General features: G+C 39.4%; 1 protein-coding gene across 6 annotated transcripts in view; it reads right to left on the bottom strand.

The window, feature by feature from the left end:
* cacna2d2a (calcium channel, voltage-dependent, alpha 2/delta subunit 2a) overlaps positions 1-25,862 on the bottom strand; it is a 171,667-nt gene that overhangs the window by 106,723 nt on the left and 39,082 nt on the right. For all 6 annotated transcript variants that reach the window (XR_003984362.1, XM_030420234.1, XM_030420233.1 and 3 more), the window contains one exon: positions 9,906-10,022. Coding sequence is in view for 5 of the 6 variants with exons in the window: in XM_030420234.1 (XP_030276094.1) it covers positions 9,906-10,022 (117 nt within the window). In the remaining variant the exon portion in view is untranslated. The remainder of the gene's footprint in view (positions 1-9,905; positions 10,023-25,862) is intronic.

Raw genomic sequence — 25,862 nt, 5'->3', positions numbered from 1 at the left:
TTTCAGCATTAAGACTAGAAACAGGGTGAACAGATAGTCTGGCACTGCAGATCTGTCATATTTTAAATCGTGATACATAAAGGTAAAGGATCAAACTCTAGTATGTCTTTTGCTCATAGAGCAATTGACCAAGAGACAAGTGACAGATAGTGTGAGAGAAAAAAAGGGTGATATTATGTGAGAAAACAAACTGAGGAATATTATTGATATTCTTTCAAGAGAGACAATATAAAACAAGATAAACATTAGGTTTCTGTGATTGTTCCCTGGACTGTGAACAAACACACCTCTGGTGTGAACATCCCTGGTGCCACTACACCACATGTCTGATTAGTGTCTTGTCTACAGATATTTGCCACACATCTGCTGTCGCTCACAAACCTCAGAGTGAATCATATCTATTTATATGGGTCAACCTTTTTTTCCATTACGGTAGAGCGAACCTCACATTTCAGCATGTACAGTGGTTTCATAAAAAGGCCTTGGTGCCAACAGTGTTTTTGCTTTCTATTATATCTGTATGCCTGCTGCTAAGGTTTCCTCACTAACTTGTCAGGACATTCCTTGGCTGGATTTTGTAAGAACACTAAACTTGGCTCCATCCCTTCACCTTCCCGCCTCATCTCCATGGTTTGACCCTGCAACCATTTCAATAACCAACCAAGTAGAGCGTTGGGTGTATATCCATCACACAGCAAGCAGCCCAGAGGCAGCCATCCTTCAGCCTGTAAGTGGTATTGGGATAGTATTGAGATCTGTGTAATTGGATTAGGCCAACCTTAGTCCCCTCTCTATTCCACCAGTCCCCTCTGTGAAATCAGAACTTAAGAGCTTTGACAATGGTAGTTTTGCTGTGCAGAAGCTGATGGGAATGTAACATGATCTCTGTCTGTAGCTCGTGGCCTCATCTTCCCTCCCTGAGGCTGGAAAATCCCAGCAGCGGTCTGACTGACAGCTCGACTCAGCTCGGCTTTGACTGACAACGTACAGGATTGTTGTGCAGCCTCAGATGGTTCTGAGGGGCCCGACTGATCTCAGGCCTCTGTGGCGATCACATGGAGTATCACAAAGAGGAGCACAGGAAGGGATGAGGGCTCAGATCAGTCTGGGAGGTCTACTGTATCGCAACTGTTTGGTTCTATACACATGACAGCTTACATGGAGGGCTGTGTTCTCTCTGGCTGCTCTGGGTTAAAAGACCTGTCAGACAGACGCTCTCGCTGCATCGCTCAGGTGTGAGCCTGTTGCTCTGATAACACACACACAAGCTAGTGCATGTACTATACATATGGATGTGTGTAAATACATGAGGTTACCAACACATATTTATCCTTTATTTGTGCAAGACAACCTTATGATTTAAGATTACTTATTCAAGAGTTTTATGATTATTTTGTTGGTTCTTGGGATAATATCATAAAAACCTGATCATGTTGGACAAGATAATCTGGAGATTAATCATCCCATGCCTAGTCAGCTGCCTTCACAATTAATTAATCAATTAATTAATTGGTTAATCGTGGTATATAAAACATGTTGGATGTTTATCCATTAGAAAACTGTTTTAACAATTGACCTGATCTAAGTTGAATGCAAAATCAGAGTAGGTGACAATAGGAGTGAAAAGGATGGATGACGTAAACATCATGTTCCTTGAATAATTAACTACATGACACAAAACAATGACTCCATTTTAACTGTGGTGCTCCTGCCTGTCAGTATTCAACTACTGGCCCAACAATATCTTATCCAATGTCATATTGAGGCTACTAAATTGCTAAAATATAATAATATCAGTTTGTATAGAATGATTTTACATTTGAAATTATTGTGTTTTAATTAAATACATGTTCTCATACCAGTATCTTGTTTTAAGTATTTGTAAAAATGTAAAACAAAACAAAAAAAAACCAAAAAACATTGTAGTATCATAGCACTAAGAGGTACAATTAGTTGTGTAAGGGAAAATTGGGAGTACTTCATTTAAAAAGGTCAAACGCATTTATCATTGCAAATTCTGCATATGCCAGCATTTTGTATTCGATTTGAACTGATTTCAAATGTACCAGTTGACCATATTCTAGAACACCATTTTGCCTGTAACCACCACTGAATGATGTTTCCAGGAAAATGCTTCTTGGAAATCATTGGGGCATTTATCAAACATTGTGGAAAATAAATTTCATCAAAAGTGCTCTAAATACTGACAGTCCGTTAGGGCATAATTTGAAAAAGATTAACTTTTCATTTCCTTCTCAAATGTGCCTTTAAAAAGAGATGCGTGTAATGAAACTTGCATAGAACGGCAAACATCAAGACACAGAAAACTTGGGGGGGAAAGTAAACTAATCTGCCCTCAAATAAAAAAGACGTGTCCAGGTGTCAGCTCCGACTCTCAGTGCCATCAAAATAAGCTTAAATTTTAAACATCAGAGGAATCTTTCCTGAGTCACATTTCAACCTGCCTGAGAAAACAAAGAGATTTATAAAGTGTCCAGCGGCAACATGCAAGCCCGTCAGCCTACTGGGGTTTGTGTTACATTTTAATTTTGGCACCGACCGGAGAATCAGATCATTGTTTGGGGAGACGGCTGGAGCCGGAGGCAAGAAAAGGAGAGCAGACAGGGACATGGAGTGGAGGAGATTAAGACAAGGGAGGGGGAAAGAATAAACAGGGGGGAGGCTTTCACAAAAAAGTAAGTCAGCTCATGCTGTTTCCATTTTTAGGGCAGGGGGGAACAGTAGGTCCACTGCATTCTGAATTAGATATTTAGATACCTATTCAAACAGCAAACATATGAGGCTGTATAAGTTAGCAACAATGTCCTAATGTGGACTCACCTCCAACTGTTGCATACCAGGCAGGTAAACAAAGAGAGGCTCACCTAGAGGATTTGTTTTTTCCCACTCATTTCTTTCCGAAGCAAACAAGCACGGCATTTAAATGATTAAAATGTGCTGCTAATTTAGGAATTAAGGCTAAAGCAACTAAATCCAGAGCGCCGAGAATGTTTCCCTCCCCACTTTATATCAGTAACTGAGTATTTAGAGTCAATGTGTATTTTCTCATTAGTAATATAAACATGAATTACAACGAATCACCCCAAGCATTATTTAAATAGGTTGCAGAAGAATAATTTCTTCTTGCATGCCGTGCGCACACGCCCATTTCCCTCTTTTTTAAATGTGTGGCAGGGAATATTTGGGACTAAATAACCATTACAGGGGGTAGAAACAGGCTGGAATATGAAACGCTGTCAATACTGTGCTGAGCCGAGTTTGAGACCTTCTTATCTACAGACTGCATTAAGACATGGCTTTCACTTTTCTCCCTGTATGAATAATAAGTCCGCATGAATTCCTTTCGCCTACAGTCGGGAATATTTAGTTTTAAGGAAGAAAATAAATCCTAACCAGCCTAAATGACACACATTAACTTGTTGCATACTTTTTGTTGAAGGTTTGTATTCTATAATGACATAATGACTCCTCATTTCTCTGCTTTGCTCGTTCCCCTTTGCAATTTGATCATCTGACTTATTTCCTCTCCTGTCTGCTTTGGTTCTTTTGATTTTTTATTCCCCCTCGCCCTCCCCACAAAAAAAACTCTTACTCTCTCTCCATCTCCTCCGCACCCCTTCTGCTCCATCTCCCCTTCCCTCCCGCTTGCTGCTCATTTTTAAATCTATGAATTTCTGAACATCATTTTCTTGATTTTTCCACGCCCCAGGGAGACATTCTCATTCCAGCCCTTCTCTTTTTTCACCTCATTTCCTCCCTCCTGAGTGAATCTCACAGACAGGATGTGAGGTGACAGTGTGGCCCATGGAGGTTAGGGTGGGGGGGGTGGGGTGGATGTATGTATGTGTGTGTGTGTGTGTGTGTGTGTGTGTGTGTGTGTGTGTGTGTGTGTGTGGGTTGTGTTGTGTTGTGTTGAGGGAGGTGTGGGTGGAGGGTCAGTGCCATTCCAAATCCAATCCTACACATGACCATGGGAGACATGAAGTAGCTCCTTCTTCCCTTTTAGGATCCTAGCTGTAGAATTAAGCATGCCTTTGAGAGACTTCTGGTCTGGTGCTCCTCAGTATGAATGCGTCTCCTCCTGACATACCTCATGCTCTTAAAAGACATACACTCCTGCCCCTTTATGAGGTTTCAGCTGTGATCGAAAATGTCAGTGCTTTTGTTTTGAGTGACCATATCTGGGCAGAAACAGAGGGGAGGGCAGTCCCTCAGTCGCCCCCATCCTTAAATAAGGTGCTATGTGTACGAAAATTCAAATTAGACCCCCGCACATCAAAACACCAATGTGTTGACTGTTATACACATATGCCGTCTTCAAATTAAACTCGTCTTCAAATTAAACTCTCGATCTCATGTTTTCTCCAGAGCAAAGACTGATTATAATTGATGGAGACCAATATACACCTATATTTGGAATTGATACCTTTGCTGTAAAACTAAAACATTTTAGTGTCAAAATGTAAAATAACCACTGCTGGAATGTACTTGTTACTCAAGTACTGTTCTTAAATACAATTTTGAGGTACTTAACTTGAGTATTACCATTTCTGTTCTCCCCCACATTTATTTGATAATTTGGGTTACTAGTTACTTACTTATCCGATAAGGTTGCGAGCAGGACACTGAGTAAGACCACAGATTGGCGACTACAGGCAGAAAACATCTTACATCAGAGCCAAACTAGCTCATTTTTAAATTAATTCATCTTATCAGCACAGGCAAAAACGCTGATAATGATAATCGGTAAAATGCTGAACATCGGCCCAAACAATCAACCGGCCAGTAATTGGTCTATCTCTTGCAGTTACAACATGGGAGGTTCTGTACACGATAGGCTTTGTGTTCAAATGTTGACATTTCGAGAACATCGCTGCTAAGCAATGGCATCTAAAGGCCAACAAGGCTAACAGTTTAGTTAGCTTGTGAGCAGGTGACGTGATGTAGGAAATGCAAAGGCATAAAAAAAATTAGGCCGTTAAATGGCCATTTCTCAAACATTTAATGAACTCCAAGCTGTGAAGACCATAAGAGGTGGGCATTTGTATTGACTCTTCTTATGAACAATAAAAAAACAACCTTGCTTAAAGGCAGCAATAAAAAAATAAAAACAAATCTTTCACAATGTTTGCTTACAGAACCTTCTGCATAGACAACCCTCTCATGTACTAGCTTACAACCAATTTAACTTTCTTTTTTCATAACGGCTGCGCGTAGTGAGGGCGTGTTGATCGACAGTCTGCTAACTACACTCCTTCACTCAGCTAAATAAAGAGGAATGTCCCACAGGGCAAAGTTACATGACCAAACAAAAGTAACGTAGTAATTGTAACTGTCTTTAGCAACTTACAGTTGAAACCAGAAGTTTACATACACTATATAAAAAGACACATATGCTTTTTTTCTCACTGTCTGACATGAAATCAGACAATCACTTTTCCTGTTTTAGGTCCGTTAGGATTACCAAAATTATTTCTATTTGCTAAATGCCAGAATAATGAGAGAAGGATTTTTTTAGACCATTTTTTATTACTTTCTTCAAAGTTTACATACACTAAGATTACTATGCCTTTAAACAATTTGGGAAAGCCCAGATGATGATGTCATGTCTTTGGAAGCTTCTGATAGGTCTATTGACAACATTTGAGTTAATTAGAGACACACCTGTGGATTTTAAGGCACACCTGAAACACACTGCTTCTTTGTGTAACATCATGGGAAGGTCAAAAGAAATCAGCCAAGATATCAGGAAGAGAATTGTGGACTTGCACAAGTCTGGTTCATCCTTGGTTGCAATTTCCAGATGCCTGAAGGTGCCACGTTCATCTGTTCAAACAATTATATGCAAGTATAAACACCATGGGAATGTCCAGCCATCATACCACTCAGGAAGGAGACGGGTTCTGTGTCCCAGAGATGAACGTGCTTTGGTCAGAAATGTGCACATCAACCCAAGAACAAAAGCAAATGACCTTGTGAAGATGGTGGCTGAAGCTGGTAAGAGTGTGTCATTATCCACAGTGAAACGAGTACTGTACCGACATGGGCTGAAAGGCCACTCTGCCAGGAAGAAGCCATTACTCCAAAAGAAACATAAAAAAGCCAGATTACAGTTTGCAAATGCACACAGGGACAAATACCTTAATTTTTTGAAGACATGTCCTGTGGTCTGACGAAACTAAAATTGAACTGTTTGGCCATAATGACCATCGTTACGTTTGGAGGAAAAAGGGGGAAGCTTGCAAGCCTGAGAACACCATCCAAACTGTGAAATACGGGGGTGGCAGCATCATGTTGTGGGGTTGTTTTGCTGCAGGAGGGATTGGTGCACTTCACAAAATAGATGGCATCATGAGGAAAGAACATTATGTGGAAATACTGAAGCAACATCTCAAGACATCAGCCAGGAAGTTCAAGCTTGGGCGCAAATGGGTCTTCCAAATGGACAATGACCCGAAGCATACTGCCAAACTGGTTACAAAGTGGCTTAAGGATAACAAAGTCAATGTTTTGCAGTGGCCATCACAAAGCCCTGATCTCAATCCTATTGAAAATCTATGGGCGGAGCTGAAAAGGCATGTGCGAGCAAGGCGGCCTACAAACTTGGCTCAGTTACACCAGTTCTGTCAGGAGGAATGGGCCAAAATTCCTGCCAACTATTGTGAGAAGCTTGTGGAAGGATATCCAAAACGTTTGACCCAAGTCATACAGTTTAAAGGCAATGGTACCAAATACTAATGAAATGTATGTAAACTTCTGACTTCTGAGAAATAAAAAATTGTCTAAAAATATCCTTCTCTCATTATTCTGGCATTTAGCAAATAGAAATAATTTTGGTAATCCTAACGGAACTAAAACAGGAAAAGTGATTGTCTGATTTCATGTCAGACAGTGAGAAAAAAAAGCATATGTGTCTTTTTATATAGTGTATGTAAACTTCTGGTTTCAACTGTATATGAGGAAAAAAAATACTGCATTTATACATGGAGAAGCGTCTGTCCTCCCGCCTGTCCTCCCAACCCTTCGTCACATTTCTGCCCAAAAAACAGCTTCTGTCACCAGCAAAAAACTTAAACTCACTGAGTGTTGTGCTGAAAAAAAAAATATCACGGTGATGGTCAGCCCTCCTGACCGAGACTTCAGTGGACTTTCCCCCAGAAAACAGCCTCTCTTCCCGCGAGTGAGAGAATCAGAAGCGTCCAGTTTACTGAAGGTGATTATTTAATTATGTAATTTAGAGAGAAAAGTAACTTTGACACTTTCCAGGGTTGTTTGGTGGGTCAGGACCTCAACACATTATAACAGCATCCATATGATAATAAAGTCCGTGGCTTTAGATTGACAGGTAGACACCGGGGAAAAACCTTGAAAAAACAGAGACGTCATCATCATGACGCATACTGTCACGCCCTTTTAGGAGCCGCAGCGCCGGCTTTCTGTGTGAATAACACAGCAGTTTGTCTTTACGCCGGAGATGCTTGTGAAAAGGGCTACAGTTTTTTGTTAACACAGCGTCAAAATGTTTCAGTCTAAAGCTTTTCTTATCAGCAAATCCAGTATGTTAAAGAGAAAATATACCTCTTTAAGTTCAGGGTAAAGTTTGAATTAAAAGCACATTACAGCCTCAATAATTTCAGTATGTGTGTGCAGCTCATGCATTGATTAAAAAAGAACTAGCGTTTGTGTGTACATGTGCGCAGCTGCTTGTGTGTATGTGGGTGGAGATAATGAGAATCACCAAACTGATTAAAAGGAGTGTTGTACCGCTGTAGTGGAAAAAAAATTATAAATTCAGCTTTAAATAGCAATAAATACAATTTCTAATCAGGTAATTTTGGAATTATATGCTCTCATAGTGTCCTCTAATTTTAAATGTGGAGATGGTTTGGAAAAGAAACTTGTGCTCTGTCAGACTTCTGAACAGTTTGACTTTAAAATATATATCATATTTTCAGGATTAGCTCAAATGCTCCTTTACTTTTATCTCTGGCTTTTAAAAATTAAAAACTGATTGTGTATACTTTTCTCATTTCCCTCCTTGTCACTCGTCTTGCCTGTGTCTGTATCCCCCCCGCTCTTCTTCTCTGAGGGGTGAGAGGTTCCCCACTGTGAGAGCAAAACAAATTTCTAACTAATCACAGGACTGTCTGAGCATAACAGTCGTATTAATTATATCCCAAAATGCAGGACATTGAAATGATAACCTCTGAAATAACCCTTCTTCTCCCGCACCACCCAAACTATCTTTCAGAATACGTCTCCAAAATTAAACAGAAAAAAAAAAAACTGAAAAAGAGTGCAGGGAAAAAAATGATAGATGATTATCTCCTTTTTTTGTCATTGAGAAAATATAATCGGCTTAAAATTGTATTTCAGCTATAAAGAGGAATTACACTGCTTTCTACAAGAGTTGAAATTGAGGGAATAGAGCTGATCTCCTTCCATCACCCAACTGAATGTCCACATGGAAAGAAGTAATACAAAGTGGAGAGGAGGACCAAGAAATATTAAACTGTGAAATGAAGGCCAGTTCAGGGTGTGCAGAAAACCATCAGACAAAAGCAAGTTCAGCTCTAGACGACAATACTGTCCACAAAATATGTTCCTGCAAGTTGTTTGAAGTTATTTTGATTATTTATGGTCTCACAGAAAACAGACCTTTCCAGATAATATTTGCTTATTGGACCATGAGCAGAACGAGTCTTCTCACAAGTGTTGAAAAATCTTTTTGAGAAGCTGAAGAAAATGAGGTGCCCCAAATCAGAGGTCAGAGCATTTAAAGAACCACTTCACCCCCAAATCAAGAACATATATTTTTCCTCTAACATATAGCACTCTTTATCCGTCTAGATTGTTTTGGTGTGAGAGTTGTCTCAAACTAAACGTCACTGTCTTTTTTCAGCAATCCCCATCCAGTTACTCAAGATAATCCACAGACTTTGGTGTGAGGAGTTTCATGTAGGAAATATTTTTTGTTTTCTACCTGACCACACCCGCCAACCTATAACCACTTCGAAGGAAGACTGCATTGTGTCTGAGAGGTTAGCTAAATAAGCTAACTAAGCTAGCTGACATTACAGATCAGCCAGTGACACCATTAATGTTTACATCCCATGCTGTCACATGAACAAATCTCTCGTCCATGACAATATGCACACTTCTAACCCTAACCCTACGCAGTGATTAGGACTGCAGCAATACACTGGTTTCAAAGTATACTATGGTATGTAAATTGAAGGTTATTATACCATGTAGATTTGTTTGTCTACAGTATTCTCTGCCCATCTAAACATATTTTCATTTTAAAATCTATATCAAGTTTCATGTCTGCTTGGATGCGTATTTTGTAAAATCATAAATAAAAAAAAAAAAAACAGTCTTTTATTCCTTTATAATTAGAATGGCTGTGTAGTACCATACACTACGATACCGTGAAACCATGATCTTTTCATATCGTTCAACCAGAGCGGTACCATTGGTGGGTGTGGTTCAGCAGAAAGAAAATAGCTCCTACATGAAAGTTCTGTTGATTATCTTGAGTAACCAGGTCAAATGCATTTTTTCACTCACTCCATCTGGTTCCATTATATCACAATATCTCTGTGGCTGATACCTCCAGCAACTCACACCAAAACAATGATGAAATGAATACATTTATTTTGGATTTTGCAGTGAACTGTCCCTTTAATGAAACAAATATTTCCTTTTTGTATTCAAAATGTCATGTGTTGTGTTTTATATAAAACACAATGAATATATTTGTCTGAACAGTGACAGAGTCAAACGATCGCTCCTGTATATTTGCATCTGTGTACTTATGTACTTATTGCGAATAGTGCGTGTTTGTACACAGGTGTGAGAATATGCGCAGCTCATCCTCTTACCTCCAGGGCTTTCCTCTTACTGTTGAGCAGCTTGGAAATGTCCCGTGCCACTCTCTCCACCAAGTCCTTGGGGTTGTTTCTCTTGATTTCAAACTGGCTCTTCTTCTCGTTATAAATCTGCAGATGGAGAACAGAGGGAATCAGAGATCGGGTTATCCAATCCATTAGCTTAGTTAAGAAGATCACAGAGGAGCTGTTGGCTTATTCTCAAGGTAGCACACAAGACGGTAAACATTTACTGTCAAGCAACCAGTGTGTAGCCCGCCATTACACCCATAAGCCTCAGCACTGTAGCAGAATTAAACACAGAACAGAGCCCTAATGGCAAGGCACTTAGCTAGCCAGCTGCAGTCTGGCAGAGAGGATCAAATTAAATAAACGCAAACTCCAGCAGATCCTCGCTGCTGGGTGAACACCTTGCATCCCCACAATGTTAACTCCTTTGGAACTAAAGCAAGCAGTCTTATTTAAAGCTTGGAGACTATATATTTGTGCTAAATCAAAAAGGCTACTGAAGGCAACCCCAAACCAAACAGGCCAGACAACTCATGAAGGACCATAATCCTATAGTTGAATTGCAAGTAAATTTTCTCTCAGACACAGCAATATACTAAGGACTCGGACTGATCAAAATCACAGAAGACCCATTTAACAGATACAGACTTGCAGACCGAAAAAGCAAGTAAGAGAAATGGGTTCGGGATGCCAGAAGGGACTGGGATGTTGGGAAAGGAGGGTCATCCTGAGGCAGGATGACAGATGCTTGGACCGCTGACAGAGGAAGGTACTTGGGAGATTAGTCCGCTCCCCCTGGAAGAATTGTGAAGGCTGACTCAGCAGCTCGGGCTCTCTATAGGATCTGTAGTCTTCAACGGAGCACCACCCGAGGGATTACCACTTATCCTGCTGCCCTAAGACACTGCAAGACCCACTTTCACACCATAAAACCATTTTGTATAGTTCTTCTGAAGAAATCCAAGCAAAAGCCTGTTGTTGTTGAATATTTTAAAGCAATTAGTGTCTTTTAAATTCCTAAATGTAGGGCTGAAACGCTGCATTTACTGTGGTTACTCTGAGGTACTATAACTAATTTCTTAAATCAATTGTTTAGCCACACTTTATATTGAAGCCTTCATGCATGGCAACATAATGCAATGCTGTTCAAAGAGAATAACCACAATCACAACTAAGTAAATTCAAGAATCAAAATACATATTTAGCTTTAGTTTAAGTAGCAATGAAGACTAAGCCAAGTATTTTCTATTAATACTGTAAATTGTATTTGCGACTTATAGGCATCTAATAGCCTATATTGTTGCTATAGGTGCTAAATCTGTGAACTATACAGTTCTGTTCCTCTTCTTCATTATTGAAATGTTTTGTCTTATGCGCTCATTAACATGGATAACTAAATAATCATGGTAGGTGTGCCGTTATTCCACAGTGGTGGTCAGCTTACTGGTTTCAGAAAATCATTAAAAGTTAAATCCTGGTGTCGTGGCAGAAGCTTTTAATTAATGAAGGTGTCCACTTCAATTCAAATTAATTCAGTTCATTGTGCATCCCTACAGTTTTTGCTTGTGCTGCTTGTGAGACAGCTTGAAGCAGATTATATTAGCCTACTGGACAGGTCACAAGTCTCACAATATATAGAGGTGTCAGGCCAGGTAGAGCGCAGAATTGATTTTGAAATCATTCCAGACAACAGGTTGGTTGAATGCTGGCTTTGCAGGGGTGCAATCTGAAAAAATAGAAATGTGCAGGAATGTGTTTATTATATTAATATTGTATTATCATTTCTTGTTTTTTCACTGTATATAGGCATAGGAACCTCAATTGCGATAGAATATTTTGCAAAGTGTAGCTTATAATTGAAATATTTTGCTGTCTTTGTAGTAAAGGGTATTTAGAAAACAATTTTGAAAATGAACTGCATAAACTTGATATCTCAACTAAAAGAGGGTTAGCAAAACTGTTAGTGAGTACAGACACTTAAATCCATAGTTGAAATCTAATTTTGTTACAATATCTTGAAAATATCAATATTTGATATCATGTTCAATACCATGGGTCAAATCTGACACAGAATTAAGGGTAAGGTGTGTTAGGGTTAGTTGATAAATTTTACCCATTAAACACAGTTGCGCATATGAAATAAGTAGTATAAAGCCTTTTGTGGATCCAGAGGGAGCACCATGCAATCTGAAAAAAATGGCTCAAATGATTTCACTCAATAGCTAAATTGCATTGTGGGTAATGTGAAAAGCAATGCATTGGTCTAGCATTGCACAACTGTAACACTGTTTGACTTATTATGGACAGTTTAAAAATAAAATAAAATAAAATAAAACCAGAGATATCACCTTTTATTCCATTCTTTTTCTAAACCTGCTGCCTACATTACCCACAGTGCAACTTAACCACTGAGTGACATCACTAGAAGCAATATATCAGATTACTGGCAGCTTCCTCTGAAGCCACAAAAGACTTTAAGCTAACTTTTCCACATATTTAGTGGGAAACCTGTAATCACACTTTATTGTGTAAAAATGTGTGAGTGTGTGTGTGTGTGTGTGTGTGTGTGTGTGTGTGTGTGCGTGTGTCTTAATTCGTTGTCAGAGAGGAGAGAGAGCAAGAAACTCAGCTGGTACCAGTATCAATAATGTGGAGAAATGGGTATTGAAACCTTTACAAACAGTCAGAATCGATATGTCTCTTCATAGGGATATTTATGACCGCATTAGCTTGCAGAAAGCCGTTTCCTCAATCCAACTAAGAACTGGTTGATTCAGGGGTTGATTCAGGTTCCTGTTGAGTTCTCATCAAGACTTGAGATTGGCGCTTTTATTAGCAGAGCGATGTTAATGAAAACACTTTGGTTTGTCAGCGTACATCAGACAATCAAACAGCCTGACCTTTAGAACATTCTCATCTCAGGTGACCAATATCCTTTTCGTGTGGTTCAAACCTTGTGAGAACTAACATCTATTCATCTCCTTTAAGTAAGTCACCAATACTCTTTTCACGGCTGAGTAATATGCCAACGACACAGCAGATTAATGTCACAGATTTAAGGAGTCGAGTCCAACATCATCTGGCAAAACATATAGGTAAAACTGTGTGTCATCGTACTGAGCCTTACAGCTTACACAGAGAAAATAACTCTTTGTAATGAGAAACTGCCCAGAGAACTGATACAATCACAATTTGTCAGCAAAGCTGTAATGTGTCTCCAGGAAAAGGAGGTATAATAACGGTCAAGCATATCAAATACAGGGAGCTGTTTTTTTGTTTTTCTGAACCGTCAGTGATTTAACAGCTTTAAGCTTTTCACCAGGATGCATGAAATGTCATCTTAAAATATGCTTTTTTGTTGTTTTACTGCATGATGTGGGTAGTTGGTTTCCATTTCATTTCATTTCAGCCCAAATGAAACTTTTACCAGTCCAGCAATTGGATCGGTCATGAGGTTCATTAAGTTTGCAAGTACGATTTTTATTCCAGTTATTAAGACCACCACGAGCAAATGAGGATAGGCTTTGCAGTGAGATAAAGCAAACCTGACTATCTTCATCCATTGTTAGCTTTATTGTTCTAGTGCGAGTACAATTCAAACAAAAAGACTAAATCTATCTGTGAAACATGCTTTCTCATGTGTGAATAACCAACTTGTAAAACTGGGGATAAAAAACTTCTCATTTAGTCACTGAATGAGAACAGATTACACTATGGCTGTAACTACACATAACCTTTGACTCCATCATTCTAGTGGCCACAAGAATTCACATTTATCTCTAGAAAACAAAAAATAAAAAGATATTGCATCAAGTTCATCTTTAATCTTTGGCAAAAGAATTGCACTCAACATATGAGTGCATGGAGGTGGAGAGATTCTGTAACTGTACAAAATCATACAAAAAGAACAATTACATGATTCAAAACTGCATAACTGCCACCTACTATGACACGCCTACTCTATAAAATGTAGGAAAAAAATTTAGAAATGATTGTGAAAAATGTGACATCTGTAAGTCAAATTATTATTATTATTATATTTAAGACTCTACATGTACTATCATAAAGGACAAATAAAAGCAATAAATCTTGACATTTAAGATGCTGGAACTAGCAAATATCTTGTGTTTTTTTGCTAGATAAATGAGTGAAACAATCAATTGATTATCAAAATACTTGGCATTTTGTTTTCTTTTGATCAATTTAGTGATTAATCAACCAATCGTGGCAGCTCTAGACTACACACCCATTCTCTACATCCTAGACTGACCTCAGAACCAGGGATGTTACACATGATCTGACAACACTTAAGATCTGCCTGTTCAACTGGACCTAGAAGAAAAAACAAACACTGAAGCCCACAGTTACCTGTGTTTGTGTCTACATTATTATACAAAGAAAAAACTAAACGATAGAGGTTGAAAAATCAGAAAACAGGCCGAGCGTGGTCATTACTGAAGGTGAGCTTTGCCCGCCAGTCTCCTGCAGAATCACTGCTACAGTTGACTCTGTTTACAATGAGCAAGTCATCTGTTTGTATTTATGAAGAGATTAACGTCATTAATCAATTAAACAAGACCATTGTGGCCTTGGCTTTCAGTAACTATCTGGGGTGGTTGAGATTCAATTGGTGAGCCCCACACACTAGAGCACACGTTAATTAACACAAACATGATTGAAATCAGCACATCGCCTGATTCTGAAGTCCAATGACTGAATGTTTACAGACCAAACATTCTCTTCTAAAATTGCCAAAGTAAGATCTCTTGTTTGTTATGAAATATTATGTCTATGGGATTGATGTGTTGATGTGCAGCAATTAGGGAAGGCAAACACTGGCGTCCATATGATCCGTCTCTGTCGAGCTGAAAGCTGGGCAGGCAGCCAGAGGCAGTTTCCTTCCACTGGCCCACTGAGCAGGCAAACCTGGCCCCAGAAGCTCGGACCATGCCAGTAGAGCACTGTGACGAGATTGCCTGGTGTCTTATTTTGGCCACCTTCTGAGGGGATCAGGGATCCTGCTTACTTTCAAACAACACTTTAAACCACTTTTCAAAGTGAAATGTGAAGGTGAAATCTGCAATCCCATACAAAAGAAAATCGTTGTAAATGTGATTTGTTGAGTGAAACAGGTGGTTCAATTCTTTTAGTTGTGTTTTCTTTCATTTTGTGCTTCAGCTGCTCATCCTGAAAAAGTCATTAGTCTGCAATTCAACAGTCCATGCAAGCACACACACACACACACACGCACGCACGCACACACACAAAAATAATTAGTCATTACCCCTCAGCTCTGAATGTGGCAGTCCTCAGACCTGAGACCAATAAACACGAGAGTATTCACACACATGAACATTTGCACATACACCAAGACACACACTCATAGTGACACACACCATTTCAGGGGCCTTTTTGTCAAGGTGGAAGAAGCCATTAACGGAATCTTATTAAACCATAAAACAAGAGCGAAGTTTTCTCCGCTTCATTGACGGACTACAAATCCCTGACTCCTTTAAGCAATGCATTTTTCAAGTCGATTTAAAAACCATGTCAAATTTGTTTTTAAATCAATATTCATTCCCTTAATGTGGGGTAGTGCTCTTTGGGTCTGCCTGTCTCTGGAAGCTTCATGGCAGTCTCTCTGGGACATTGCAGGCAGAACCTTCTCTACTCAGAGCTTAGAAACAAAACACAAAAGCAAAGACGGAGATCAATAAGACTCCAATTGCTTGTGGGGAATTCCAAAATATTTTTTTTTATTAGTAATCGTACACAGTAAGGTCCAATTTGTCTTTATTGTAAACACAAAAAGGAGCAGAGGGAAAGAAAAACAAATTCTAATGCGAACTTCCATTACTCGTCCTGCACTCTCCCTGTGTATTTAGGGGTTTTAAATGATTCCAGCGTACTGCATAATTGTGCAGTCTCTGCTACCACAATCATCAAACAGCCTCATTGGAAAACGCACTGCTTAATTACCTCCTCAAAGCACAGAGCCAGTAAACCATTGAGAAATGAAGTCAACCAATGTCAGTGTGGTCCAAAATTTATGAAAATTAGCTGCCACAACACATGCTCACGAGTAGACACTATTGAACTGATTCATGTCATATCAATATTTGATCCAGACAGAAACTACTGATTACTGTTAACCTGTGGATTTTGTTACAAATAACCACATCTGCTGTTTGCCAGGGGAAAGAAAATAAAAGCACACAATTCATTATTACCATTATCATCACTATAAAACTTGGTATGAAACTCTGTATACTAAGTAGGGGTTGTAATGATTCTGCAAACCCACATATTAATTTTTTGTACACCCCTGTGAGCTATACTATTGTTAGATTATCACATCTGGATTTGTAATGAGCAAGAAACCATCATTTACATTTTCAAATTCTTCTTCAAAAAAACAACTGCTTGATTTCATCCTGGTGGCTTTTTGCAGGTTATAATCAGGCAAGTTCAAAAAATATTTACCAAATAAAGATTCCAGAGTGCAACAGATATATTACCCTTAAGTGATTCAACAGTATAGAACAAAAGATAGAAAGTCAGTCTGTTACAAAAGGTCAGTTTAGCAAATCTGTCCCCAGTAAACCATCCACCCAAGCACATTAATACAGGATCTTTGGCAAAGTTTAGTTCAGTCCATGCCCTCTGACACAGTTGGAGTTTCCTTCATACCTGTCAGTTTTTTGTTTTTGTGCACACATGATAAGAGTCCAGAAGGGCAGCTACAGGTAACATGTAAGCTATCTGTGTCGCTGTGAATTCACTGATAGAAACTGAAAGCTCATTTTGATCAGTTTTCAGTTTTGTAAAACAAAATCATGACTCTTCAAATAATGAGATATTTTAGTTATCAGTTTTGAAGTCTAAATGCATACTGTATTCCCTCATTATTATCATGTTATTACCTCATTTATGTCACCATATTACCATTTTTAAACTAAATATTGAACAGATTTCCATTCAAGAGTTTGCAGGCTACCATATTCTTACCAAAATATTACTAAATTATTTCTAATAGGGCTGTCAAAGTTAACGCACCATCCCCTTGACGCCGTTATTTTTTTTAACGCTCGGTATATAAAAAAAAGAAACGCGCATTGTATGATTTACAGCCGTCGATGGCACCTGTAGTCTTGATCCAGAGGGTGGCAGAAGAATAAGAAAGGGAATCAGAAGAAGAAGAAGCAGGGTTGGCGGTTCAGGGAAAACACGGTGGACTGAAAAGCGAAAGCGAAAGGAAATGGAGAAAGGACTTATGAATGGCAAATTCACTTTCAAAACACTGGCAGGTGGTTCAGTCGATAGGACAAAAGTTATCTGCATGTATTTTTTGAGACTTTTATTTTCCTGCATGATTTGAAGTGTTGAATAAACATTTTCATAAAGCAAGCATATTTGCCTAACCCTAACCCTTTCTTATGTTGTTAAAAGTATTAAGAACATGAAAAAAAATACATTAAGGTACATTTAAAACAGAAAAAAACGTGCCAAAAAAATTTGCGATTAACTTGCGATTAATCATGAGTTAACTATGGACAAAATGCGATTAATCGCGATAAAAAAAAATAATCGTTTGACAGCCCTAATTTCTAAAAAAATTTTGACCTATCTTTCAATTTATGTCCCCATTACTACTCTTTGTTTTCAGCCCCTTATTACCCTGTTACATACATGTAAGTTAAATATTACCAAAAATGTATCCACTGTTACCAAGCTTTAACCTAATTATTACCTCGTTATTATCAAACTATTTCCCCACTATTACAGTGTTACTGAGCTGTGATGTAAAGTGCTACCACAAGTTCAATTTAATGTTGTGAACAGTTTTAAAATATTGTTGATCAAAGAATAACTTTGACCAAACATTTTTGAACACAACATATAGTAAAATATGGATATCTTCTTACTATACTGTAAGAAATACAAGGATTTGAGAGAAATTATCTTTGAAAAATAAATAATATATATCCTGGCTTTATTTATCCTAATCCTCAGAATCTAACTCATATATATGGGGTCAATAGTCAGTGTGCAGTACTGAACTATGAGAGAGAAGGAACAAGCTCTACACTAAATGTTTCCAATTGATTTAGAATGAATATGCTTAAAATGTATTTCTTATCTTGTGATCATCTATTTTGTTTTCTTGTGTAAAATGAGAGTTTTCAATACTATGTCATTTAGCTTTTGCAGTAAGTCACTTCAACATTCATGTCAATAAATTTGAATTTGGTAAAGATTTCAAGCTTTGTAAGTCAGCGTTGTAATAATTTTGTCTACTCTGCATGTCTACATAAACAGAACAGGTGGTGTATCAGTATCATATACCTGAGCTGCTGCCTGCTCCCTCAGCGCAAGTTGGCGTGACACCAGTGCTCTGTATCCACCTACACAGTTTCCCCCTTCTCCAGTGACCTATGTATATTGTACAGCACAATCTGCCAAATAAACAATGCTGGTATCACATTTTCTGCCTTTTTGACTGTGACTATGGAAGTTGTCCCGAGGGCAGTCTGTTTTATTCTTATCATCACCCTACATGGACTAATAAAAATACAAAGACCGACAAATAAAGATAGATAGTACTATAGTGTGCTCATCTCTCTGATAGTTTGGCCATTACAAGCTCCTGTATGGGGCAGATGATGTTCCTGAAGATTTGAGAGAAGATTGAGCTGTGCTGTCAACCAGACAGAGCTCCAGAAGCAGCTGGTCCGACAAGCAGGTTGGAGGAGCAGTGGGTGCAGACCGGCAGCACATGGTAATGCTGGCCACGATAGGCCTGAGGAGCTTTAAATCCCCTTCAGCTAGAGGTTGGAGATGAGTGACCATCATCGCTGAAGGGCCATAAGCACATCAGCCTGCCTGAATTATATTTGAGGGCTTTAGAGCTTGACTCGCTCACAGGTAATGGGGCAGCTATGGGAGAAAAACCAAGCACTGTGGCGGGCAACTTTACTGATAATCATATGCAGTGTGTGAGTCGAGGCAAACCACTTGTAGGTACTTGTGAAAAATAAACAGCAGGAACAAAAATTCAGTAAAAATACAAATACAAGATCATATAAAACGGAGAAACATGCTTGATGTTAATAAAAACGTAACATTTTAAATGCTTTTAATTGTTTTAATAAAAGCAAATTTGTCATGATCAAACTACTCAGCTATTCATTTTGTTTAAATAATTTATTTGTTTCATTGGGTTGCTCTACCAGAATGTACACCAAGTCATATAAGAAAAATGTATGCCGGGGTTAGCAGTAGAAATATATTTAGAACATTTAAAAAGCAGAAATACAATCATTGACTGCATAAAATATGGATGGAGCTTTGCGGTCCCTACTTTTCACTTGATTTATTACCTCAGTTAGCGGTTTCCTAATGAGTTCATGGTCTCCATAGCTAGCTTCAAGTCTTCTTCAATACAACATGATGTTTTTGTAAATTATGTTCTCATTTAGAGTGAAGAAAAACTTAATCTGAAAATTAACGAGTAACAATAGCTGTGAAGTAAGTGTAGTGGAGCTGAAGGGCAATATTACCCTTTTAAATTTAGTGGAACTGGAGTATAAAGAGGCAAAAATAAAATAAAATAATGGAAATACTTAAGTAAATTACAAGCACTGTTGTATTGAGTGCAGTCCATCATGGATGGATTATGGACCCGCCTTCACAGTGTACGTCCCCACAATATGAGCACACAAGCGATTCTAAAGAGAACAAACACCCACTAATTTATTCATTTATTGACTTGAAAGTATGTTGATGATTGATGCTTTTCTTCCACTAGAAGATTACGGGCATGGCTAAGTCCCATTATACAGACATGTCAGCTCCAAGCAGCATTTTACAGTATAAAAAATTACCTGCTGAAAAGAATAAAATGGATGTGTTTTGTGCTGCCCATCCTTTTTGTAAAGAGGAATGATAATTCATGGATTGGAAAGGCTGTGGAACAAATTAGCGGTGTTAATCAGTTATGCCGTTGGCTCGAGGCTGTGACGCCTGGACAGCTTTCTGTGTAGGCCTGTCATTCTCACAGGAAAAGAGGAGAGGTGGCTCTGCAGAGAGCCACTGACGGCCAATCGAACCTTCTGCTGCTAACGCTCACACAGGATACAACAGAAGTAGCTATGCCAATCGGCACCAATATGCTTTCTCTGGCAATCAGGACCGTCAAGTACACACTGAAAATCTCCCACACACGCACAGTGAGACATGCAAATGTGCACATTCACAAACTCACACTAGCACCCTCCATGCCGCTCATACATGTCACACATACTCACAGTCTCATCATTAGCCATGATGACTGGTTCCAGAGTGCCAAGCTCTGAGTGTCACTGTAAACACACAGATGGGAAGACAGAGGGTGGCGAGACTCCAGAAAATTACTGTTAAAAAGTGATATGCAGATTCAGCTGGCTCCCAACACTCATCTAAGAAGTCCACTGCTTTGCAAGTCAATCCCCGTACTCCTCAACTTTAGTGGCAGTTTAAAAAAGAACTTGCATAAACTGCATAAAATAAAAAAATACTTGTGTTTTTCAAAATGGTCCTCCTTGTCATCAACACAACAAAGTCAAAACAAGAAATGATAACAAATGAAAAAGATTTTCTGTCTGCTTCCGTGTAAAGACTTATTAGTTGAAATTTTCACTATGTTCGCTGGTAGCACTGATGTTCTTTGGTAGTGTTGATGTTATTGTCCCTTCGTCTAAGAGACAGGACTGCTTATCTCTCCGTGAAGTCAGCCACAATAGGCCGCGTCTGGCTGCTGCCGCACGGAGGGTGACAGAGACAGATGCCACATCATTAAGGAATATTAGTGGGCTCTGCCGAGCAGACCCAGCATCCACGGGCCCCAGGAAGAGTTCAATAAGAGAGAACACATAGGGAGCAGCGGCCCCTCACAGGAGCTCGATAAGACAGAACACACCAGAAGCCTCTCATAGTTCAATAGGACTGGAAGCCTCAGAGGAGTCCAGTCAGATGCGCAAAAGGCAGGGGCAATGACTTCTACTGCAATGTCTCAGGGAGGTATTCTGTCCCGAAAAACAGGAGAGAAAAAGTGGCCATATGAGTGTCAGCAATAGACAACATGTATACAGCTAATCTGCCACCTGCTTTGATGGCAAATACTCCTGACAGTCTACCAGGGCTTGGCACTGCATCATACCAATGGGAAAAAAAACACAGTGCAGCGAGTGATATCTATGTGATGTGTGATGCAATATTGGCCAAAAACAAGAATTTTGAATCCTGATTTGCATTTTTCTTTTACAAGACTTCCTTTCAATTACAGGATTTTTATTCAGTGAATACAACAGCATATTCACCGCTTCCTAAAACCTGCCCACGAACAGCGATTGTCCAACCATAGCTTAGCAACCGTAACTAAGAACAGCAAGTCTGACGGGCTTTGGATTTCTCCACATGCCGCAGCACGGGGCTCTGTTGTGGAATGATAATAATTTAAAGTGTTTGGAGTGTGGCGTCTTGTTTTTTTGTTTTTGTGTCAAAAACCAAAAACACAGTGTGAGGAACAGATTAAACTGTGTTTACGTTCTCTAACATCAGCTGCAGTTGTTAGCATGTCTAGCTAACTAGCCTATAACCTAGAGTAGTAACCTAGGATCACTTTCAAGGCTGTGGAGCACATTACTTAGAAAGATTACATTAGTTGATGGGTTACAGATACACATCCAGCATGTCAACATTGTGGTATTTTCTTGTATACTTTCCATTTGGTAGCATTTTCTTGTTCTGGATACGAGTACAGTTAGGCCTACATAGGAGTCTGGCCTTTTACAGGATTTAGGGAAGTTAGCTGATACTCAAACACAACTCAGAGTGACATGATTTCGATTCAAAATCAAGAATCTATCGAAATTAGCCTTTAATTCAAGCATGCCAGCTTGTGTGCGTGTCCAAAGAGGGGGAAAGAAAACATCAAAAACACTTCAAAGACAACACAGCTAGCTTACCAGTAGCCTGCAGCTACACTCCCAGACATTTACCAAGTGTGCATGAAGAAGATCAGCTGATTAGCACTGGCGGTTATCTGAGATGATGGGTTTGTTTTCTTTATCACAGATCTTATTCTAGTTTGTTTGGGAAGAGAGTTTACTCTAGACCAGATCTTTTGTTGTCATACACTGCTGTTGTGAAATACCCCTAGCTTTTAAAAGAAGTAGGAAGGAAGAATTCAAAAATGTAATAGCTAATCTTTACAAATGTTTGGAGTAATGTGACACCCCTACACAAAGCCATGCCAGCTCGACCATCTAGCTTATGTTGTTAATGGGGAAATGAGAGCTGTTTAAAAGCATAGCAGGTTAATTTTCCACATATCCGTTGATGACACATTTTATTAGAAAGCCAGTACACGCAAAAGAAGCAGACTTTATCGCAATGCAGCCTCAGAGGCAACACACTGTGTCAGTGCCAACTCAGAGCTAGCTGCATCCGGGCACTAATCACAGGAAACAAAGGCTGGGCTAAATATTTACATACACCCCTTGGGGAACGTTTGAGATTAGAGAGCGAAAGAAACAGAAAGATGACATGGTGGTTGGGGGAGAGGGGGCTGGCTTCTGTAACATTATCAGAGGGATTGTCAACTGGTGATACACACAGGTCTGAACAAAGAAAAACATTATTGACGCGCACGCAACTGCAACCACACACACGTGAAAAAAAAACACCCCACAGAGACGGGACTTTGAATACACTCAGCCTTGTCTAATCTCCACGCCATATTCACCTGCAGGTACTGTGGAGTCTCATTCAAAAGTAATCAGTGTATTTAAACGTGCTGTCTTCACTGCTTCATTGCATCTCACCAACATCCCAAGGGATGCGATTATGATCTTCATCCAGAGCTCACTTGTGTCACATTATGCAAGAAGGCCGTTGAAAGTGCTTGCAATTCAAATTTTTCTGACTGCCATGACTCAGAGATTCGAATCACAGGGCCAATAACCGATTCAACTGACCACAAGACCAATCAAGATCTGAGTGAAACTGACCTTGAGCACAGTGAACATTAAAAAAACATCAAACCAAAACAGATAAAGCATGCCAATGTGACAGGATGAGAGGGGATATTCACTATGCCAAGCTACAGACGGAACAAACCAACAGGCCAACAGGACCAGCTGGACAGATGGAGCCCACAGCGATCTTTTAACTGCCCACTTTTGTATCTATTCATTAATTAGCCCTGTCAGCACAACCAAAGGGTCATGCAGAAGTGGTGTGGGATCGCACGATTCAACTGGACCCGCTCGGAGAAAAAACAGCCAGCCAATTGGCTACTACCAGACAGGAGGATTCATGGTAAGTGACTTGTTGGAGCGGGGAAGGACGAAGGGAAATGTGGGGCAGCCTCCTCCCCTCTGCTCCTCTCCTCCCTTCCATCCTCAGTCAGGGTATTTGTCTTTTCGACAGAGATAAACTGCAGCCTTTTTATTAACTTGCTGATGGTAGGGAATTGTTTTTCCCCCCCATCCACTAGGTTTTCTCAAACAGACAACTGCACAAATATCCTCCCTATAATTCTTCCTTCCACTATTTCTCTTGTTTTCTTGACTTCAACCCCCTTCCCATTTCCTACCTCCTATTTAATACTTTATGTAGCTCTAAAACTGGCTGCATATTGTCACAGTAATGTGTCAGGCATGGTGTATATCAAACATATAATCATCCAAATTTCATTTCCCGTCCCATTGCATTAAGTCACAGCAGTAGCAAAATAACAAGAGGTGATTGAGTGTGTGTGTGTGTGTTTACAGGCCTGTATATGATATCTTGGGGCATGTGTGCTCCTTGTGTCTGTATCCAAAAAGACTTCTAAATGTGTGAAACTGTGCAGATTATGTTTTGGTATGTATTTGAATTTGTGTTTGCTTGGTTGTGTCGTTCTGTGTGGGCCGTGGAGGTCCTCCTGCTGAGGAGACAAGGCCCCGGGGGGGTTTCTCTCTCTGTGGCGTCTCCTCCACTTCCTCCTCATTTGACTAATTACTGCGCCACTTCCACGCCACTGATGAAGCCTGGCACCTGTCCATCAGTCTAAGTGCGAGCTTGGCTTGTTTCATTCTATTGATACAAATGGCAAGCTAAACACCGTCTCAGCCTGGGCTCTCTCTCTCTCTCATGTCCCGAGTTCTATGCAATAAAATTAATAGCCCACTCTCTCCAAAGCATTCTGTACAGACTCTTGATGATATTAAAGCGAAGACAGTCTTTTCGGTTCATTATGTTTTTAAATAATCAATGTCCAATTGCATTAGCTTTGGTTTGCAGCTCATTGCTCACTCTCATATGTTGGTCCTAGGTCATCCGTGCCAGAAAGTAAAGGCACCGCTGCTTTTTCACGCCATCTGTCTGTCCTCTTCTAAAGCTCATATCCTTTCATCATCTTTACTACACTACATACTGCTTCTCCATACGTCTCTGACCATCTCCACCAAGCTTCAGCAACTAGGTTTGAATCCTGTTTTTAGTATGTTGGAGAGTGTTTGAAAAAAAAAATGCTTCTCTGGCTGCCTTATTGCTCATATAAACTCTGTAAATAAGACAAGTCATCTGAAATTTCCACTGCCAAGTTCTCTCCCGTAAAACATCAGTGAATATGAAATGCATCATGAGCTGAGAGGATGCAACTTGCAGAGCCAGAGACAGTCAACCGTGGATTGGCTATAATTTGGACTTCATAGAGGTATTAGAGCAGCAGAGGTCAATGAGGTGTGCATCATTCAGATGGGTGAAAATAGCGTGCTTATTAGGATGCTCGTTATCCAAAAATACAGACTTTGTTTATCTCAGCTTATCTTAGCGAAAACCTCATCCATGTAACTCATCCAAATGATAGCAGTAAGGGGGTACACCATGAACTGTATCTGTATCTACTCAGCCAACAAAATGTTCTGCATTCATACTCCATATGGGCTGGGCTTAAACTGGGAGTGGGTGGTGCTTAAGATGGAGGTGGGTGGGGTAACCAGAAGTTGTTACATTAAGCCTGAAATTGATATTGGTTGAGCACAAGTTGCTATATCTATTGGAAGTCTATCTACAGGACAACTCCAGAATTGCTTCAAATTAATGTTTAATAATAATAGTATAGACACAGGACAAACTTGAATGATGTCCAGTCAGCTACCGAATGACAACTTTTCTTCATCACAAGTATGAATAATCACACATTTTAATCAGATATTCTTACAAAGAATCTGTATTGGGCACTTGTTTTTATCCATGATTCTGAATTACATTCTGAAGATAGTTTTGTCCAAAGCAATTTAAATTATTTTGTTTTATTTTTACCTGAAATACCCAAGTTAGCATTCTAACTTTGGTACTCAGTAAAGTTCATACCTCCACCATGGCCTCACAATCCTCATTTGTACTGACTCAAGACACCAGCCACCTAAATACGGTAGGTTTTTACCATCAAGATCCATCCAAGAGAAATTAATGAAAATGTTGAAAAATGTCCTATCTCACAATGTTAAAGATAGTGAGAAAAAAAATTCTTGGATCCGTCCGTTTATCTGGATCCGCACAAAAAGTTAAAGAGTTTTGTTCTGACTGAGACCCAATCAAGTTGCATGAAAATTCGTTCAGTAGCTTTTGTGTAATCCTTGGTGGACTTAAAAATATTGATATTTGACAGGGTGTACCACAGGGAAAAACTGGCGCAACATTTGGGCTATAATATTTCAGATTTTTTATCAAAAGTTACAGCAGAGACTGTAGTAAATATTAAATATCGCACTTTACTGGAAACATTATTCTATCTTCTAAGTGCTGTATTGTAGGCAACTTGAAAGAATTTTTTGTAGTGAACACAAAACAGAATCATGCCATCTGTAGAAACCAGCTTTGAAGAAACCCCCACATTTATATCATTGATTAACG

The sequence above is a fragment of the Sparus aurata genome, chromosome 6 (assembly GCF_900880675.1).
Source record: "Sparus aurata chromosome 6, fSpaAur1.1, whole genome shotgun sequence".
Lineage (NCBI taxonomy): Eukaryota > Metazoa > Chordata > Actinopteri > Spariformes > Sparidae > Sparus > Sparus aurata.
The sequence above is the reverse complement of the archived record's forward strand: the minus strand, read 5'-3'. Positions and strand labels throughout refer to the sequence as shown.